The sequence below is a fragment of the Anolis carolinensis genome, chromosome 1 (genome assembly GCF_035594765.1).
Source record: "Anolis carolinensis isolate JA03-04 chromosome 1, rAnoCar3.1.pri, whole genome shotgun sequence".
NCBI lineage: Eukaryota > Metazoa > Chordata > Lepidosauria > Squamata > Dactyloidae > Anolis > Anolis carolinensis.
The window spans coordinates 217,659,628-217,682,089 of record NC_085841.1 but is presented as its reverse complement, the minus strand read 5'-3'; the positions used below and the strand labels follow the sequence as shown (position 1 = coordinate 217,682,089).

General features: G+C 44.1%; 1 protein-coding gene across 7 annotated transcripts in view; it reads left to right on the top strand.

Annotated features, from left to right (window-relative positions):
* The window catches only part of slc4a10 (solute carrier family 4 member 10), a 251,477-nt gene that overhangs the window by 98,501 nt on the left and 130,514 nt on the right, over positions 1-22,462 (top strand). For all 7 annotated transcript variants that reach the window (XM_016996740.2, XM_008118989.3, XM_008118986.3 and 4 more), the window contains one exon: positions 4,671-4,817. In XM_016996740.2, coding sequence (XP_016852229.2) covers positions 4,671-4,817 — 147 coding nt within the window. The remainder of the gene's footprint in view (positions 1-4,670; positions 4,818-22,462) is intronic.

Genomic DNA, 22,462 nt, shown 5'->3' with positions numbered 1-22,462 from the left:
AATTGACTCCGCAAGGATCTCCTTGCGGGTAAACACCTATATAGGATCTTGTTTTCCCGCCAAGGAACACTTTCCCTGGGGAACAAGAAGTGAAACCCATACTATGTCCAGATGCATGACTCCTTAAGATTTCCCAAGGGAAACAGGCTTAATCAGCTAATTGTCTGGCAGCGATTCTGGCGCTTCGGCGACTCGCCTCCCTAGCGCCTCTATCTCGATTATAATTATCCCAGCGAGAGAACGGGGGAGATTTCTGCCCAAGGCTTGTTTGGCTGACTTCTGGAGGGCAAACATCCTGCAGGTGCAAGGGCTCCAATTCTGGCTGAAACGGTGGGAAACCCAAGTTTTCCTCTTCATCTGCCACAATAGTACTAGGAACGGGACTACATGGCCCATGAGTCATCATAGGAGCGCCATTAACTTCCCTCAAAAGCGGTACCTATTGATTTACTCACATTTGCATGTTTTCAAACTGCTAGGTTGGCAGAAGCTGGGGCTAATAGTGAGAGCTCACTCCTCTCCCTGGATTCGAACCACCAACCTTTTGGTCAGCAAGTTCAGCAGCTCAGCAGTTTAACCCACTGCACCATCAGGGGCTCCCTTCAATGCACATAGGTTTCATTTTTTATTTTCCATTGCAGTTTTGATTTAAACTTACTTTTGGTGGAACTGCGCATGCGTCAAAGAGAGTAGACGTGCCTAATTGCTCTCCTATCTATAAAGGCAGTTAAAGCCTCAAAAGGCCCATTAAGGGTCATGGATCTTTCCCTAAATCAAATTTTAAATCAAACTCAGTGGACAATGTGCCTCTCTGCTTAACAAGTGTAATCTTGTGCCTTCAAATCAACTCCTGTCCTAGAGTTTTCCTGGCAAGATTGGTTTAGAGCAGGCTTATCCAGCCTATGACTTGCGGGCCACATGTGGCTTAGGACGTCTATGAATGCAGCCCAACACAAAATCGTAAACTTACCTAAAACAGTATCAGATTTTTTTTGGTGTCTTGATTGTGTGGTTCTCAAGTGCAAACTTGGTAGATGACAACAGAATGAAATGTTATTTCAGAAACTTGTGAAGTTTCTTTTTAAAAGTAATTTGTTTCCTGAAACTTTTAATGGCCTAAATCCAATTGTTTGTTCTAATGGGCTTAATGGTACTCACATAAAATTCAACTCGATTCAAGAGGCACCAGTTGATTTAAGTAATATCATTTAAAAACACAGTAGAGTCTCGCTTATCCAACATAAACGAGCTGGCAGAACGTTGGATAAGTGAATATGTTGGATAATAAGGAGGGATTAAGGAAAAGCCTATTAAACGTCAAATTAGGTTATGATTTTACAAATTAAGCACCAAAACATCCTGTTAAACAATTTGACAGAAAAGGTAGTTCAATACACAATGCTATGTAGAACTTAGCACCCAAATATCGCAATGTATTGAAAACATTGACTACAAAAACCTTGACTACTAAAAGGCAGACTGCGTTGGATAATCCAGAACATTGGATAAGCAAATGTTGGATAAGTGAGACTCTACTGCATTTTGTTGTTTTTAATTATTTTTTAAAGTTATTCGTTCAATTAGGTTTATTATTACTGTTTTCCATCGGTTAAAAAACTCAAAGTGGTTAATGGAATGGAATAAAAAAAACTTGAAACGGTCTCATTCAAATGCCTCTGAAAATATTGTTTAAAAAAGTCAAGAGAAAAGTACCGATGAAGTCCATTACAACATCCATTTGCACATATACAACTGCTCAAACTGAATGAGAAATAGTGCTAAGTGTCATCAAGAATGAGAAACAGAGCCCCCAGATTCCAAAACTCAATTGGTTAGAATCCTGTAGCATACCACAATTTAATGGGATTGTGAAGAATCATCCCATTGAATTGCTGTGAGTTTTTCAGGCTGTATGGCCATGTTCCAGTAGTATTCTATCCTGATCATCCCATTGTCTCTAGTTTTTTTAGTCCACTGGCTTTTTCAGGTCCCACATTTTTATTTAGAATTTTATTAGCACAAGTAATAGCAACTATTATTTAATTCAGTACAGTGTATTTTCAAAAGCTCTTCCCTTAACAGCTGTCTCTTTCCCCATGTTATAAACTAGAAATTATGCTGGGCCTTCGAACTCGAGGTTCTCCTCTCATTCAAGCAAACCACAGCAGACTTTCCTATTTAACATTGTGAATATCAACAACAGTGAGGATGCCGAGGGAATATTTGGCCAACTGGAGTATACGCAACTTGTGTGGAGCTGTGCTTGTGCAATGGGTTAAACCCTTGTGCCGGCTAGACCACTGACTTAAAGGTTGGGTTGATAGTTTGAATCCGTGAGACAGGGTGAGCTCCCGTTTGTCAGCTCTAGCTTGCAGGGACATGAGATAAGCCTCCCAGCAGAATGGTAACATTCCCCTGGACAATGTCTCTGTAGATGGCCAATTCTCTGACACCAGAAGCAACTTGCAGTATGTTCTCAAGTCACTTCTGACATGCTAAAAAGAGTGGATCTTTGCTTTTGTATTTCCTCTTCAGGGGCAACATCTGAATCTAGTTCAGGTTGTTTCAAAACCCTGATGAGAATGCAAGGGCCTTATTAAAACTTTAAACTATTGTTTTTTCCAAATTCATCATTTGGTGCAATATTATGAGGAGCAGGGAGTAATGATTAAGAAGAAGAGAAAAGAAAGCCTGCCAAGAATAGCCTGCCAAGCACTTGTTTATTTCTGTTTCTAGAGAAAATTCCTGTCAGCCCCAAATTTCTTTGATGTTTTGTGACAAATGATGCCTTGCTGTTTTCAACTGTTACCAGAGTCTCCACGGGATTAGAGGTCACATGAGGCTTCAGCTTAACGTGGTTGACCTTTCTTTTCCCTCCTATCCTCTCATGTGTGTTTTTGTATGTGCAGTGAATGGATGATGTTGATATATATAATAATATACCCTCGATGCATTGTGGCTATGTCCTTATATTGGGAGAAAGGCAGGATAAAAATAAATATTCTAATAAGTGGTAAAAAATACAGCTGGAATTGCAATTGGCCATGTCTGTTTGCTAGTTAATCCTTAAATGAAAGATGCCTTTTACAAAATATTTCTTTTGTCGTAATACTAGTTGTATTGTTGATATAAACTACTTATCCAGTTGTGTCCAATAAATACTCATGTGAACTAGTTACCTTGTTTCACCCTGCAACATACTTGCATATGCTGATTAGGATACACCTTAGGCCCCTTCCACACAGTCCTTCTATCCCAGGATCTGATCCCAGGTTTGAAATTGATTATATGAGTCTGCACTGCCAGAAAACCTGGGATAAGCAGATATTCAGGGATCAGATCCTGGGATTTAGGGACTGTGTGGAAGGACCCTTAGCGGTCCAGGCAGGATCTTGCCCCATGTCAAGGAATTGGGGAGTTTAGGACAATAACAAAAGTTGTCATGTCATCGAAACAGGGTGCCCCTTCTTCTGTGATGAGTGTGCCCCTTCTGCATTTGAAATATGCCCCACTTATATGTTTAAACATCAACATCCAACATCAGGAGAACATCCTATACCAGTGATGGCCAACCTATGACATGCGTGTCAGCACTGACACGCCTAGCTATTTTTGCTGACACGTTGCCGCATGCAGATTGATTGGATGACTAATGTCTTTTGTGGCCAAATTTGGTGTGATTTGGTCCAGTGGTTTTGTTGTTTACTCCATGGGAATTATGCACATTACATTTATATATTTATATATATATATATTCATTCTATTATTCTATTATTATTGTAGTATATTATTATATTATTACTATTATATTGTTATATTATTCATTATTCATGACTACATTGAAACTACAATAGAGAGAAATCATTGTGGAAATTGCAAGAGGTACCATAGATTGATGTACATGGAAATAATTGTAGTAAATGGTTTTTGATTTATTAAATACAGTTACATATTACAATTATATATTTTTGTTATTTAAATTATATATATTGTGAAATTATGGGGTTTTTTTTCGAAGTGACACACCGCCCAAGTCATGCAAGGTTTTTTGGTGAATTTTGACACACCAAATGCAAAAGGTTGCCCATCATTGTCCTATACCTTGCCTTTTGTATATCATTGGGAGAAACAATCAAAACAACATTGGAAACTTCTAACTCAGTGGTTCTCAACCTGGAGCCCCTAGAAGTTTTTAGCCTACAACTCCCAGAAACCCCAGCCAGTTTACCAGCTGTTAGGATTTCTGGGACTTGAAGGCCAAAACATCTGGGGACCCACAGGTTGAGAAGCACTAACTGCATCTTTTTATGTGCTTCATTACTCCTGTGGGTATTCAAGTTACCCTAGACTGACGTGGGGAATCTTTGGCTTGTAGGTTTTTTGAAATTCAACTTCCCATGCTCAACCAATATGAGCAACAATAAGGGAACTGTGAAAGTTGTAGCTCAAAGCATCAGGAGAACAAAAATTTTCCTACCCTGCCCTAAAACATTTATCTTAGGGCAGTTTTCTCTTTCTGCTCTTTCAGAATCTAATTCCAAGTGTCAATTCTCTACTATTTTAAAGGACTTACATGCATACAGAAATAATGCATTGGTTTTACTTCATTAATAATGTCCATGTGTGATTTTCAGATGTATATTTTATTTTCCCTTCCCTCTGCTCCCTAGGCCACAGGACTTTGTTTATTGGTGTTCATGTGCCATTGGGAGGGAGGAAAAGCCATCGCCGCCACAGACACCGTGGACACAAACACCGAAAGAGAGACCGAGAACGAGATTCAGAACTAGAAGATGGCAGGGAGTCTCCCTCATTTGGTAAGGTTTGTTTCAAACCCGTATATAATATTCTAGAATGTATTTGTATTGTGGTGCATGCTGATGACAAGCTGCTGAATTCTAGCTCAGCTGAAGTTTTCCAGGGTATTTTTGAGAATTTATATACATATCAAGAAGACACTAGAGACTTTAGTTTCAGGTACTTTGTTTTTAGGAAGCTGTGCCCCTTGTGAGCATCTTGTGTATCCAGTAGCAGCTGTATGGGGTTAAGGAGCATTTCGATTTTATTTATTTATTATTTGCAGTATTTATATACCACCCTTCTCAACCCCAAAGGGGACTCAGGGCAGTTCACAGTGTTAGCAACAATTCAATGCCATCAATAAAAACAGTATAAAACATCAAAATCGTCCCTCTCCTGATAAGACATTGAACATTATTGAACACATCACATAAAATAACATCACGTATCACCCAAAGGCATAGCCATTGTCTGTAAACAGACCTGGGTCATTGTACTTTCCACTTTCACATTAACTTTAAATATTCCTATGATGGGCCAAATGCCTGGTTCCACAGCCAGGTCTTGAGCTGTCTCCTAAAGATCAGAAGTGAGGGGGCTGACCTGATCTCACTCAGGAAGGAGTTCCACAGTTGTGGGGCCACCACCAAGAAGGCCCCGTCCATCATCCCCACCAGCCGCACCTGTGAGGCTGGTGGGGCCGAGAGCAGGATCTCCCCGGACGATCTTAATCTATGAACTGGTTCATAGAGGGAGATACGTTCGCACAGGTAAGTTGGACCAGAGCCATTTAAAGCTTTATAGGCTGAAGCCAGCACTCTGAATCATCCTCGGTAGCTAATAGGCAGTCAGTGGAGTTGCCATGGGGGGGGGGGGGTTGTATGCTTCCTGTGCGATGCCACGGTTAACAACATGGCTGCAGTGTGTTGGACTATTTGCAGCTTCTGAACAGTCTTCGAAGGCAACCCCATGTAGAGCGCATTGCAGTAGTCTAAACAGAATGTAACAAGAGTGGCCAAGTCAGACTACTGTGACTACTGTGGCCAAGTCAGACTTCCCAAGGTACGGGCACAGTTGGCGCACAAGTCTTAGTTGTGCAAATGCCCCTCCCCCCCCCCCTGGGGTTCCAGGCTCAGCGATGAGTCCAGGAGGACTCTAAAACTGCGAACCTGCGCCTTCAGGGGGAGTGTAACCCCATCCAGCACAGGCTGTAACCCTATACACTGTTCAGCCTTGTGACTGACCAGGAGTACCTCTGTCTTGTCTGGATTCAACTTCAATTTATTTGCCCTCATCCAGCTCAACACAGTAGCCAGGCACCGGTTCAGGACATGAACAGCCTCCTTAGCATCATTTACAGATATGATCCCTAAAGAGGAATGTAAGCAGATCAGTTTAGCTTGGCTCCTCTGTTTTTTTAACCACACTTTTTCTATCCTTGTTTCACAGGAGATATCTATGCTAATCAGTTAAATCAGTTTGACTTTACCTGTTGTGGCTGCTAGAGAGCCGTAATGCTGTGGTTTATGGAAAAGTGCACATGAAACTCTCTTTAACAGAGAAATACAGCTTCTAATCAAACTATACATCCCAGAATTCTCTAGGATGTAGCCATGTCAGTTAAAAAGGTATCCAGGTGCTATAAATGTATACTGTGGGTGTAGTCCAGTGGTTCTCAACTTGGTCCCCAGATGTTTTGGCCTTCAACTCCCAGATATCCTAACAGTTGGTAAACTGGCTGTGATTTCTGGGAGTTGTAGGCCAAAACGCCAAGAGACCCACAGGTTGAGAACCACTGGCATAGTCCTTGGTGTTAATAAGAACTTTGATCAATACCTCTTTACCATATGGGAGAGAATTGGGGGAGTTAATCCTCTCTTCTCTCACGTGGTCTCTGTGAAAACCGCACATGTGGTAGTTAGTTGCACGTGTGCAGCTAGTTCGGAACCTTTAACAGCTGTTTTCAATTAGAGGGCTATGGCCCCGCCCCTCCTCCCCAGAGGGTATATATATGGCTTGCGTGGCCATAGCCGCAGTTCCTTTTTTTCCCGCCGTGTAAGCAGCAGTCTATAGGAACCTCCTGTAACTCCCTTTCCTTCCCTTACTTACCTCGTTCCCCTTCTGCCAAACATGGCGACTCCAATTTTCAAAAAATGCCTGTCGTGTGGAGGAAAGCTCCCGGACACCGACAGGCACGACAAATGCCTTCTTTGCCTAGGAGAGGCTCACTCCACAGCCTCTTGCTCTGCCTGCCGGGCCTTCACACCCCAGGCGCGGAAAAATAGAGAAACAAGACTTAAAGCGCTCCTTTACGAGCGAGCGCTCCTCCCTCCTCAGGCAGCTCAAGCAAACCCCTCGGCACCTCCAACGCCAGGACGCTCTCTTTGTCTCCCGCCTCAGTCTCTCCCTCCAACGCCGTCAGCGGCAGCTAAACGCAGCCGTTCCTCCTCCACAACCAGGGAGCATGCTGGCGGGGAAAAGGAGAAGGAGAAGAAGAAAAAGCGAAAGAAGCATCGCTCCGCCTCCTCCAGCCAGTCTCTCTCTCACTCACTTTTCACCGCTCCGAGGGCGGCGCTGTCGCCAATTCCGCCCACACCAGGGCGTCAACTTAGCCAGGAGGCGGGGCAACCCCAGCCTCCGAACGCAACACCTTCTCGGGGTGAGGAAACGGCCCTGCTCCCAAAGGAGTCAGCCAATCCCCCTGCACCGTTGTCTCAACAAAGCCTCTCCATCCCGATGAGGCTGGACACACGGGCCCGTGCTCTCGGGACCGAGGCACGCAGGGCTCACAATGCGGAGGAGGGCCAGGCAACCACCTCCCTTCCTACCATCCTGTCGCCTGAAAGAATCTCTCCTGCTCAGCGCCTCCTTTCACCAAAGGCTGCCTCCTATTCTCATGACCTCTTCCAATCTCCTCCTCGTCGCTCTACATGGAGTGAACCACCTATGCACAGTGCACTCCCTCCACTACATGAAGACCTTATTCACCGGTCTCCTGGTGGTAGAGAATATTTTTTTGGCCCAGTCGCAGCCTTTAATCGAGCTCAACCACCCTTGCTATCTCCACAAGACGCCCCACCCATGACACAACCTTCATATCAACATGAAGAGCCACCACAATACCTCTCTGCCTCCGACTCAGAATCTTACATATCTGAGGGCGACCAAGCGGGGCCACCACCGTCAGACCCCGCACCACCCGAAGAAATGTTAACATTTTCAGCCCTTATCACGAGACTCTCGCGGGCTTTAGCATTACCAATACCCAACCCACAGAAGCCTATAGAGGACCCGTTATTTCCTTCAGAACAACAACAAACTCCAACCCCCGCTATGGTTCTTCCTCCTTTACCATACCTCCTACAACTGGCCAGAACCCCAGATACCCCTCCTTTTGCTGTCCCACCGGTTTCAAGGAGATGCGACAGCCTCTATAGGATTGACCTTACCTCCAACCTTTGGGCAGCAAGACCACCTAAGCCCAATTCTTTAGCAATAAAGGTCACTCAGGGTAGACGCTCCTCCAAGTCATGCCCTACCCCAGCTGACAAGGAAGGCAGGAAACTGGAGGGATTGGGCAAAAAGGTTCACCTCACCGCTGGGTTCGTGACTAGGCTTGCTCACTATGGGGCCTATATGGCTTCCTACCAAGATTACTTATGGAAGAAGGTCGGTCCATACCTCGACATGCTACCTCCGCAACACCGCTCCTTTGCTACGGCATGCCACCATGAAGCCCTTGCCCTTGCAAGAGCCCAAAAGGAGATGGCGAAACATACAGCGGATACCGCAGGTCGCATGTTTGCAACGGCGACAGCTATTCGTAGACATGCATGGCTTCAAGCTTCCACACTCTCCGAGGAGGGCAGAGATACTGCGGAGAGTTTACCAGTTCATGATGATGCCCTGTTCCACCTGGACACTGATGGCCAATTAAAGAGTACTCAGGAGATGAAAAAGACAACTCATAGCTACGGCTTTACTTCTTCTGGTAACTACCCTCCCAGGAATAGATGGACCCCATACTCATCTTACCAGCGCAGGCCCTATGGTTCCAATAACAGACAACTGCCGCAACCATCCCAACCCCCCCCCCCCTTCGAGACAGCCAGCATCTACTCGCTCTCGCCAACAGGGCAGGGGACGGTACCAACCTAGATCACGGGGTCGTTTTTAACAAACCTTCCCCCTGTTCACCTCCAAACCCATTTCCCCTCACTGAGTTAAAGGCACACGTTCACCACCCTGTTACTCCTCCCTCCACTGATCACCAGCCTCCTGTTTACTTTGGTTCACGTTTAGCACACTTTGCACATCAATGGCACCATATTACCACAGATAAGTGGGTGCTTAATGTAGTATCACATGGTTATGTTATTGAATTTCACACACAGCCAAGGACAGGCTACATCAGATCCACAACCCCATCCCCTGTCCTTTGCCAGGAGATTAGTACCTTGCTCGAAAAAGGGGCAATTGTACCCTTACACCCTTCCTTTTTTCCATTTTCATTTTTTTCTCGTTATTTCTTGGTCCCAAAAAAAGATGGAGGCCAACGCCCAGTCCTTGATTTGCGACCCCTTAATTTTTATATCACTTCTCGGAAATTTAGAATGGTGACAATAACCACAATTTTACCCCTAATACCGAAAGGCGCCTGGTTTGCTACCCTGGATTTACGGGATGCATACTTTCATGTGGCTATAGCTCCAGAACACCACAGGTACCTTGCTTTCATGGTCGGTGACCAAGCTTTTTGTTTTCGTGTTTTACCTTTCGGTATTTCTACAGCCCCCCGTGTTTTTACTAAATGCATGGTGGCAGTAGTAGCCCACCTCCGCCTGCAAGGAGTCACTCTTTACCCCTACCTGGATGACTGGCTTCTAATTGGGAGGTCACGACAGTCCCTCCTTCACAATATTGACACTACCCTTTCCCTCCTCCAGAATCTAGGACTCGTAGTCAACTTCAAGAAATCCCACCTTCAGCCAACTCAACAGATCCGTTTTATCGGCACGTTACTAGACTCCACCACGTGCACAGCTCAACTCCCAGAAGACCGTTTTCGTGCTCTACGCACATCTCTCCTCCTCATTCTTCACCGCCCTTTCTCTTCAGCCAAGGACATAAAAACCATTCTAGGCCACATGGCCTCCACAACGGCGGTCACTCCATATGCCCGCCTAAGGATGCGTCCGCTTCAGGCCTGGTTTATCAAGACCTTCGACCCTGTAAAGGACTCTCCACACACCAGACTCTCACTCCCAAGTCACGTCCGCCACTCCCTTCAATGGTGGACTCATCGCAACAACATTTGCGTGGGCGTTCCATTCCGCCCAAGCGACCCATCCACCACCATCACAACAGATGCCTCCCTCACTGGATGGGGAGCATTCTCAGGAAGCCTTGCAACCCACGGCCATTGGACCTCTACAGAAATAACACACCACATCAATGTCCTCGAACTCTTGGCTCTCTTCAAGGGCTTGCGGGCGTTTCAGGACATACTATCCAATACTACAGTTCAAGTCTGCACCGACAACACAACGGTGATGTGGTACATCAACAAACAAGGAGGTACCCGGTCCAAGACCCTCCTGGACATCACACTAGCAATCTGGGACTGGTGCATCGATCACAACATCTTTCTCATAGCCATACATCTACCGGGCCAACAGAACATCTTGGCCGACCATCTCAGCAGGGCCACACTAGCTACGCACGAGTGGTCCCTTCATCTGACCCAAGCTCTACAGCTATTCAACAAATGGGGCCAACCTCAAATCGACCTTTTTGCATCATCACTCAACACCAAATGCCGTCTTTACTGTGCCCGGGCATCCCCACCAAACCTGACGAACTGTTTGGGCGATGCTTTCCTCTTCAATTGGAACGGTCCTTTCCTCTACATCTTTCCTCCGGTACCTCTTCTAATCAAGGTGATCGCCAAAGTATACAGCGACAAAGCCAATTGTATCCTACTCGCACCTTGGTGGCCCCGCCAACCTTGGTTTCCGCTTCTGTCAACCATGGCAAAGGGCAACTATGTCACTCTTCCACGTCGCCAAGACCTCCTCACAGCCAACCAAGGTCGTCTACGCCACCCAGACATAGATCGCCTCCGCCTCACAGCTTGGAGGATACACGGAGACCTCTCTCTCAAGCAGTAATGGACATTATACATGCAGCCCATAGGCCATCTACCCGACGCTCCTATGAATCGAAGTGGCTGAAATTCTCTTCCTTTGCCCACCTTCATGGAGCAGACCCATTATTAGCACCTACCTCTGTCCTCTTGGAATACCTCGCCTCCCTCGCAGCCGCTGGCCTCTCACTCTCATCCATCCGCTGCTACCTTGCCGCAATCACCGCATACAGAAGACGACATGGTCACTCTTCTTGCTTCCAAGACCCCATGGTACAGCTTTTTCTGCAAGGCTTCAAAAATATCAACCCTCCCCATGCCCCTCCACCACCACCATGGCATCTTGACCTTGTGCTCTCCGCACTCATGAAACCGCCTTTCGAGCCAATGGCAACAGTAGATCTCTCATATGTCACGTGGAAAACAGTCTTTCTCGTAGCTGTAACTTCGGGTCGTAGGGCCAGCGAACTCTGTGCTCTCCGTTCAGATGAACCATATATCCGCTTTCACCCAGATAAAATAGTAATGAGACTTGATTTATCCTTCCTGCCCAAGAGAGCATCTCTTTTTCACATCTCACAGGATATTATTTTACCAGCCTTTTTTCAAACACCGACCACACCATTAGAACGCTCCCTTCATCTTTTGGACGTACGGAGAGCACTTTCCTTTTACCTAAACAGAACCAAACCTTTTCGTTCTTCACCCAAACTATTTCTCAAATACCGTAAGGACACTAGAGGCTCCCCTGTATCTCCACAACGACTCTCGGGATGGGTGGTTGCCACCATCCGTCTAGCCTACCAGATGGCGGGGAAGGACCCCCCCATGCATATCAAAGGGCATTCTACACGAGCAGTGGCAACTTTGATAGCCTTCAACCATGGTGTCCCTTTGGAGGACATATGCAAAGCAGCAATTTGGTCCACACCATTAACATTTGTTAAACACTACAAACTGGACATTCTATCGAAACGCCATGCAGCCTTTGGACGAGCAGTCCTTTTTTCAGCGGTGGCATGACACCCACCTGCCTCGGTGAGTAGCTTGTTAATCTACCACATGTGCGGTTTTCACAGAGACCACGTGAGAGAACAAATAGTTGCTTACCTGTAACTGTGGTTCTCTGAGTGGTCATCTGTGAAATCCGCACATCCCCGCCCTTCCTCCCCGCTGTTTGTCATGCCTGGGGACTCTGCCGTTACACGGCGGAGGAACTGCGGCTATGGCCACGCAAGCCATATATATACCCTCTGGGGAGGAGGGGTGGGGCCATAGCCCTCTAATTGAAAACAGCTGTTAAAGGTTCCGAACTAGCTGCACACGTGCAACTAACTACCACATGTGCGGATTTCACAGATGACCACTCAGAGAACCACAGTTACAGGTAAGCAACTATTTGATTTATGTGTTCTGCAGATCCAGTAAAAAACAAGAGAGTCTCAATCATCAAATATGCTGCAATTATCCAGTCAAATTTGAGTTGTGAATGTTAATCTGCCTTTCATTAGTGGATTTTAACTTTCATTTTAACTCTGTGTATGTTGCTGTATGTGCTTTAATAGTGTTTTATCTCTTGGCTTAATGATGTTGTACCCCGCCTTGAGTCATAGAGGGAGGTGGGGTACAACAATAATAAAATCACTATTATTAGTAGTAGTATTAAATATATATAGTAATGCTATATATAATGTCATAGGATTTATGTCAGCACAGATGTGTTAATTGTGCTTGTACGCACAACTGAATGAGACAATGAATGTACTTGCAAATCATGGCTAGATCTTATCTAGGCTAAACTGCCTTGCGACAAGGAGCAGTGGGCAGTATTAGTTTGTGCAACAGTATAGGCTAAACTCATCAACTGGCAGTAGCTGATCTGAGAGTCTTATAAAGTTGGTGCTCCTGTTCTGTACCTAGGCAGAGACCTTTATGGAGCCATGCTGGTACTAAAATCTATAATTAGGCTATTATGCTCCAGGTTTCTGAGAAAATGCCACTTAGTGAGAGGCACGCATGGAGTGGACATTTTCTCCATCCCCTCTCTCTTGTCACAGCTTGCTTGGTGTAATGTGATATTTTGGTGAACTCTGACTCATGTTCTTCTAGGGAGCTATTCTTGGATACATACAAGAGTATCTTTTGAAAAGAAATGTCTCTTTGCTTTGTCAACTCACTTGAAGTTGTGTCTGTTGTTTGTAGCATGGTTTCCTGGACAAATGTTTTACCTGTTTCCTTCTGGTTTAGACTCAATCCAATTGTTGTTCTTGTTGTGCCTTCAAATAGGTTCCAATGTATAGTGACCCTACAGCATTTTCTTAATAAGATTTGCTCAGAGAGGATTTGCCATTGCCTGTGTCTCATTGTTACTTTCTCAGTGGGTTTCCTTTCCATTACTGAGCAGAGATTTGAACCCAGTAGTGGTGTGCATTTGTATGGAATCGCTGTTTGTTTTGTTTAGTTTCATTTGTTTTGGCTCATTTTCATTTTCGTCTCCACTTCCGAAAACGGGGCGCCTATCCGAATAGAATGTTTGTCTTGTGTATGAAATAAACAAACATTTTCAGACCATTGGGAGAAAGTAATTATAGTTCTCCTAAGGGCCAGGTTTAGAGAGAGACTGAAGGTTTGAATAGAGACAAATATATATGCAGAAAAAATATATGTAATCTATAACAAATAATAAGACTATCCCGGGGCCCCTGGTGGCACAGTATGTTAAACCAAAAGGTCCCAGGTTCAAATCCCAGGAGCAGAATGAGCACCCACTGTTAGCCCCAGTTCCTGCCAACCTAGCAGTTCGAAAACATGCAAATGTGAGTAGATCAATAGGTATTGCTCCGGCGGGAAGGTAACGGTGCTCCATGCAGTCATGCTGGCCACATGACCTTGGAGGTGTCTATGGACAACGCCGGCTCTTCGGCTTAGAAATGAAGATGAGCACCAACCCCCCAACTAAAATAGACCCACTTGATAACTGCTTTATACTTATAGACAGTTCATATATGCAGAGGAGGGGTTATTTCATACTGTTTCAGCTACCAGCCTTCTGGGAATGAGTTCAGTCGCTGAATGCTCCTTAGGTACCTTGCTTCCAAGCTGAAATTCCTTGTGGGTTTTCTTCTAGAAAGTCTTTTCTGGCTTGAGTAATAGTATAACTTGCTGTTCTCAGGCAAAAGGTATATATAGGATGAAAACACTTTCAAACTTATAATAAGCAGAGAAACTATAATGAAAACAGTGGTAGGAGGCCTTATCGCACCACACTGCAGTACAAAAGAATATTTTAGGTTCTCAGAAAAATGCAAATGCCAGTATAATTTTGGGTTCTGCAGTACTCATTACAAAGCCCTTTATTTTAAATTGGATTTAAAATTATATGTGTTGAGAGTGTGGAAGCAAGATGTTATGAAGGCTACAGCTTTAGAAAAAGTCTTGAAATCTTGAAACTGAAATATATATATAAAAATTAAGTATCTTTAAAAATATAACTTCAGGAAGAATAAGAAGATTAAGAATGGGTCGTAAAAGATGAATACCAATTGACTTTATTGAGCCTGTTTTGGACAAATTACCATTATCCCAAAATCCTGAGGCAGAAGCAGAAACACATTTCCTCACATATATCAAATCACTGAAAAGCAGGTGCGGCTAATCCATTTTACCTGTTGCTAATTTAAAGTATCTTATCTGTTCTATTAAAACGGAATTACAGAAACAAATAACAAAGCACTAGAGGATAAATAACGAAAATAATAGATAAGCATGTTTTTAAAAATAGGTTTTTAACAGACACAACCTGCCATTAGATACAGCAGTGGGGATTTTTTGTTCTGTTTTTAAATGGTGTTTTTAATGTTGTTTTATTGAGATGAAGTAGAAGCAAACGGCAATTAAAAAGACAAAGAGAACAACTATAATGCAATGGCAAGCAGTGAAATTACAAATAACAGTCTGATGGCATGATGGTTTCCTTTCTCCTCTATTGAAGAGATGGTCTGAAACAGTGGTCTCAAACATTGGTCCCGCAAACATTTTGGACCTAAATTCCTGTAAGTCACAGCCATTGTGGCCTATAGCCAGGAATCCTGGAAGTTAAACTACAAAATACCTGGAAGGCCTACATTTGAGAATTAAGACTTTGAAATGATATAATGGCATACATTTCTCCTGCTGAAGATGTAAAGTAGGCCCCATGGGAAGTCTGCAGTGAAGGCAGTCTGGTTGGGGTTTGAGAAAGGCTCTCCCAGCAAACAGGAGAATGAGTGGGATATACAGTAGAGTCTCGCTTATCCAACATAAACGGGCCGACAGAACGTTGGATAAGCGAATATGTTGGATAATAAGGAGAGATTAAGGAAAAGCCTATTAAAAATCAAATTAGGTTATGATTTTACAAATTAAGCACCAGAACATCATGTTATACAACAAATTTTACAGAAAAAGCAGTTCAATACACAGTAATGCTATGTAGTAATTACTGTATTTACGAATTTAGCACCAAAATATCATGATATATTGAAAACATTGACTACAAAAATGTGTTGGATAATCCAGAACGTTGGATAAGTGAGACTCTACTGTACCTGCAATTAATAATAAATACAACTATGATTTAGAGTTGTGTCTGAGCCAGGTTCCTGATTGGAGACCTATTCATTTGCTATGCTCCATTATTTTGCTGCAGAAATGACTATGTTGCTTGGGCATTTACTGTGATAAGACAGTTGGGTCTGTAGTGGATTCTGCATCCATAGATTCCACTATCCACAGCTTTAAAATTATTCCCTTCAAATTCCAAAAAGATCAAACTTTGATATTGCCATTTTGTATAAAAAGAGACACCATTTTACTATGCCATTATATAGAATAGGACTTGAACATCCAGGGCCCATTGCATGCTTGTTGTGTTTCCATAAAAACAATCTTGTAAAAATGACTACACCCATCTATTTTATCTTTTGTTTTTCGTATGCTCTTTCAAAATATCTTTTTATTCCCATTGTAATAGTCAGTGATTCTCCAGCCCCCCTCTTTTGTGCTTCATCGCTCTGTTTCTTCTTGACAGTGGCAGTTCTTGGAAACGCTTCTTGCCTGCCATCCTTCATAATAAATCTTTTTCTGTTAAGCAGAAATGCATTCAGAGGAGTGGAGGAGAAAATGAACAGTCTGTCCCTGCATACTGATTTGGTCATGAGTCAGAACCTAAGATTAATTTTATACCTGGCAAATTTTCTATCCTGAGCTATGATTTGTTCACAGGATCATACACTGGGTTTCTTACAAAGATTGTCAATTTGTTGATGGCTTTCTGAATCACTGACTTTCTCTTGAATCTATTTGTGTACTTGTTTACATGAGCACTGAATCACTGGGTATGGTCAAAAACACAAAATTGTCATAGGACACCATCTGTGTAGCAACTGAGCCTCTTAAAGTTGTGTTATTGATTTTGTTTGCATGCTAGCCCTAGATGCAGGTGTTACTCAGCCAGATGGACAGGCAACATGGCTTCCATAGGATCATCTAGTGCAATGGTTCTCAACCTGGAGTCCCCAGATGTTTTTGGCCTATAACTCCCAGAAATCCCAGCCAGTTTACCAGCTCTTAGGATTTCTGGGAGTTGAAGGCCAAAAACATCTGGGGACCCCATGTTGAGAACCACTGATCTAGTGTTTAGTCCCATCTCTGATGTGAACTTCTGCATCTGGGAGAGAACTTTGGGAACCTATAACCATGCTTCTTGTCAATGTTGCTGCTGCTCAGTCGTTTAGTCGTCTCCGACTCTTCGTGACCTCATGGACCAGTCCACGCCAGAGCTCCCTGTCGGCCGTCACCGCCCCCAGTTCCTTCAAGGTCAGCCCAGTCACTTCAAGGATACCGTCCATCCATCTTGCCCTTGGTCGGCCTCTCTTCCTTTTTCCTTCCATTTTCCCCAGCATCGTGATCTTTTCCAAGCTTTCCTGTCTCCTCATGATGTGGCCAAAATATTTCAGCTTTACCTCTAATACCCTTCCCTCCAGTGAGCAGCCGGGCATTATTTCTTAGAGGATGGACTGGTTGGATCTTCTTGCGGTCCAAGGCACTCTCAGGATTTTCCTCCAGCACCAAAGTTCAAAAGCATCTATCTTCCTTCGCTCAGCCTTCCTTATGGTCCAGCTCTCGCATCCATAGGTTACTATGGGGAATACCATTGCTTTCACTATGCGGACCTTCGTTGCCACTGTGATGTCTCTGCTCTTCACTATTTTGTCAAGGTTGGCCATTGCTCTCCTCCCAAGAAGTAAACGTCTTCTGATTTCCTGGCTGCAGTCTGCATCTGCAGTGATCTTCGTGCCTAGAAATATAAAGTCTGTCACTGCCTCCACGTTTTCTCCCTCTATTTGCCAGTTATCAATAGGTGTAGTTGCCATGATCTTGGTTTTCTTGACGTTTAACTGCAACCCAGCTTTTGCACTTTCTTCTTTAACCTTGGTGATAAGGCTCCTCAGCTCCTCCTCGCTTTCGGCCATCAGAGTGGTATCATCTGCATACCTAAGGTTGTTAATGTTTCTTCCAGCAATTTTAACTCCGGCCTTGGATTCCTCAAGCCCCGCAAGTCACATGATGTGTTCTGCGTACAAGTTGAATAGGGAGGGTGAAAGTATGCAGCCCTTCCGCACTCCTTTCCCAATCAGGAACCAGTCTGTTGTTCCGTGATCTGTTCTTACTGTGGCTACTTGGTCTTTATACAGATTTCTCAGGAGACAGACAAGGTGACTTGGTATCCCCATACCACCAAGCACGTGCCACAGTTTGTTATGGTCCACACAGTCGAAGGCTTTAGAATAGTCAATAAAGCAGAAGTAGATGTTTTTCTGAAACTCCCTGACTTCCTCCATTATCCAGCGGATATTGGCAATTTGGTCTCTTGTTCCTCTGCCTTTTCTGAACCTAGCTTGGTCATCTGGCAACTCTCGCTCCATGTATTACTGAAGTCTGCCTTGCAGGATCTTGAGCATCACCTTACTGGCATGGGAAATAAGTGCCACTGTACGGAAGTTTGAGCATTCTTTAGCGTTTCCTTTTTTTGGTATGGGGATATAAATTGATTTTTTCCAATCTGATGGCCAATCTTGTGTTTAGTAATGCACAAAAAGTAAATTCCTTTAATAGAGAACTTGAAAATATATACTTTAAAAATCCAGTTCTCAGAATTTTTCAACCAGTGTAACCACGCTCAAGCTGGTTGGGTATTGTGGGAACTGCAGTTCAAAAAAGTAACATTGTGTATGGATGTGTTATACGATGCATCTACACTGGAGAATGAATGCATTTTGACTCCACTTTAACTACCATGGTTCATTGCTAAGGAATTCTGGGATTTGTAATTTGTTGAGGCACCATAACTCTTTGAAAAAGAAGACTCAAGACCTTGTAAAACTACAGCTTTCATAATTCTATAGCATTGAGGCATGGCAGATAAAGTGGTGTCAAACTGCATCGATTCTATCATGGAAACAGAATTGACACCGAACACATTGCTTACTCAGAACTAGAACCGTTATTCATGGTATACTGAATATATGTGAAATCATTACCGTCTGACTCCTGTATTCACCTGATACATTTCTGGAATTCACGTGGATATGCAAAACCACAAATAACAGAGTCACATTGGAGGACCTGGAAAATGCTTAAAGAGAACATATTTTGTTAAATATGGATGAATGATAACATTGGTATTGGTACTTTGGATATAGAGGTCATATTGTATATGCTCTAGTCATACAGGATTTGTACCTTTTTTATTATGAAAGTGATTTCCTTATAGGAATGTTGGCCTCTGTGAATCATTTCTGATTTATTCTTTTATTTCAGCAAAGTCAAATGATACAACTACATAAGCAAATAGTTGGTTATCTTGCCAATATCTAGCAAAGTGAAGAAACTGAAATAGGAATTTTATGGTTTATCCAAGTCCAAGAAATTGCCCCAAAGTTAACATTTTGGTAGTACAGTAGAGTCTCACTTATCCAACACTCGCTTATCCAACGTTCTGGATTATCCAACACATTTTTGTAGTCAATGTTAATGTAGTCAATGTAGTCAATGTTTTCAATATATCATGATATTTTGGTGCTAAATTCGTAAATACAGTAATTACTACATAGCTTTACTTTTCTGTCAAATTTGTTGTATAACATGATGTTTTGGTGCTTAATTTCTAAAATCATAACCTAATTTAATGTTTAATAGGCTTTTCCTTAATCTCTCCTTATTATCCAAGATATTCGCTTATCCAAGGTTCTGCCGGCCCGTTTACGTTGGATAAGTGAGACTCTACTGTATATGGAATCAGCAGGACCGGTCGGAGGAAATTTTTGGGGGTACGCAAAAAACATTTTGCGCCCCCCCCCCACCCCACTGCACTGCAGGAGGTATGGTCAGACCTGGCCCCGCCTCCCACGCTGCGTGCGGGCGCCCTGACCCCGCCCCCCATGGCATGGGAGGCGGGGCCAGAGCGCGCGCGGCGGGAGGCGGGGCCAGAGCTAGCCACGCCTCCCACCCCACGCACCCTGTCCCAGGCACTCTGCGGCGGGAATCCAGTCCTTCCAGGCCACGGTGAAGGTCCAGCTGCAGCCTGGAAGGACTGGACTCCCACTACAGTCTGGCTGGGACAGGGTGCCCACCGCGGGAAGCAGGGCTGGCCACGCCTCCCACGGCGGGCACCCCATCCCAGCCAAGCTGCGGCGGGCGGGCGCTGCGGGAGGCGGGGCCAGACTTGGCCACGCCTCCTGCGTCGTGCGGCCCTGCCTCCTGCAGCGCGGGAGGCAGGGCCAGGGCGCCAGAGGTGGGGCCAAGTGTGGCCCTGCCTCCCGGGGGCTCGATAGCGCCCCTGGGAACATGGCGCCCAACGCGGGGGCGTGGCTAGCGTCGCATGTTGGGCCGGGCCTGGGAATCAGATTGTTATCACAAGGGCTAGCTGGAAATCATAAAGCATTTTGTGTCAGTGGAATGGGGTGGGAGGAGAAGGAATTGAAAATCAACTATTTCATCCTCTACCTAATCAGAAGTAACTTCCATTGAGTTCAAAGGGTTTATTCCAGGGTACATGTGTGGAAAGATGAAAGAAACAAATGATTGTAGATTGGGCATAGTTCATAGAGCCATTTTTCCTCAGCTACTCGATCAGTTGTGTCAGGTTTGAGCAAATCACAATTTCTCACTAACTACAGCTACCATTGGCATTTTCATTTTGTAAAGTCAACCAAAAGTCACGAAAATGTATACTCCTTTATTTCTTGGCCGATAGAGCTTTCTCTAGTGCAGTGGTTCTCAACCTGTGGGTCCCCAGATGTTTTGGCCTTCAACCCCCCAAAATCCTAACAGCTGGTGAACTGGCTGGGATTTCTGGGAGTTGTAGGCCAAAACACCAGGGGACCCATAGGTTGAGAACCACTGCTCTAGTGTCTTTAGAGGACAGAGTATGTTAACACTGTTACACATTATATCTAGGCAGCACTGATTTTCAGATGCATGTTAATGGCAACAGATCATGTATTCATTTGTTTATTTATTTACAGTATTTATATTCCGCCCTTCTCACCCCGAAGGGGACTCAGGGCAGATCACATTGTTCACATATAAGGCAAACATTCAATGCCATATAACATAGAACAGAGACAGAGACAGACGCAGAGGCAATTTAAACCTTCTCCAGCTTCCAGCTTCCTGAGGGTATGCTTGATTCCGGCCACAGGGGGAGCAGCTGCTTCATCATCCACTGCAACGGCAACTTCCTCATTCCAACGGCGGCTGGGTGATTTTTATGGTGTCGTAAATTAGCCTCCCCACATATAAGTGGTATCTAAATTTCCTACTTGATAGATGCAACTATCTTTCGGGTTGCTTAGGTCAACAACGAGCAGGGGCTATATTTTTATTTTAATTGTCGGGTGCTCACCCCGACATGGGCTGACCTCGAACTCATAACCTCTTGGTCAGAGTGATTTATTGCAGCTGGCTGCTAACCAGCCTGCGCCACAGCCTGGCCCCAGCATTGGTTATTTTGGCATAATTTAGCTCTTTAGTTATACTCAAATTTACTTAATTTACTTAATCCTCTTTAATGCCACTTAATGTTAAGCTTCCCTTTCATAATCAAACCTACGTCACTTGGAAGCTTGGGGTTTTTTTTAATGCCTTAACTACAGTTGTGCCCAGTATTATTTGTGAAAAGTGTGCCTTGAAGCATTTAGGGCTGTAAAAATCATTCTGAGCCTTTCAACTATATCTTGGATCACGTTCTGCATATACAAACAGGCAGACCTTCATGCACATAAACTCAAGATGAAAGGAAATGTAAAGCTATTTTTGTTAGGATTGGACCACAAAGTGCCACAGATAAGCAGTAAAGCCGTGCTGCTCAAAGTGGTAGCCTATGGGCCTGTTCTGGTCAACAAGCCAGCAGTTGCCAGTCCAGGAAACAAGGAAACCATTTTACCCAATGGGCACAAATATGGTACCATTCCCCGCCACATTAGAAGAGGGGGAAAACCAATTGCCAGTCTCCCACACAGATAGCCTGAAAGAAACACTGTGAAAGGTCTTAAGTTCAATTTCTAGTTTTTTCTAAATAAGGTTGGGGAAGGGTCTGAAATCTTGAGAAGACCCAACTAATTGATGTGTAGCCATCACTTAGCTATATTTGCCAGAGATTTGACATAGTGTAAAGAGTTTCCGCTGCTCCTGCCTGTCTTGCAGTTACAACAACTGGAGTTTATAACATTGACAGTTGAGGAGCAAACAACAGTGGTTGTATGGCAGCTATGAATTAATAACCTTGAGCAAGACGCTTGTGACGTATTCATGTAACAGTAGCCCCTAGTTCAGTGGTTCTCAACCTGGGGTCCCCAGATGTTTTTGGCCTTCAACTCCCAGAAATCCTAACATCTGGTAAACTGGCTGGGATTTCTGGGAGTTATAGGCCAAAAACATCTGGGGACCCCAGGTTGAGAAACACTGTCCTAGTTTAAGGGCTCTGCAGGGACTATGAAAGCTCCTAGTCTCCATATGGAAAACACATGGCTGGCTGTCCTTCCCACCCCATCCCTCATGTGTGATCTCCAATGTAAATGCAAATTGTAACAGGGTCTCTATTTCTGCCTATTACAAGGAGGATCAATTATTGCAGGAGATGGAGACATCAGCCAGCTGCCTCCTTAGAAAAAGGGGAACAGATCCCTGTATTATTATTATTATTATTAAACTTTATTTGTACCCCGCTAGCATCTCCCGAAGGACTCGATGCGGCTTACAAAGGCCAAGGCCTCAACACACAATATAACAATACAAAACAAAAGGCAAATTAAAAACAATTAAAACAGTATAAACCACAAGCAATAACAATACGCTAAAACACAATAGAACTGGGCCGGGCCAGAGTAATGGGTGCAAGATTAAAAGTGCTGATGTGACAGGTGATATATAAAGGCTTATAGGGCAAGTGCAGCATGCGATATGCGATCTTAGTTC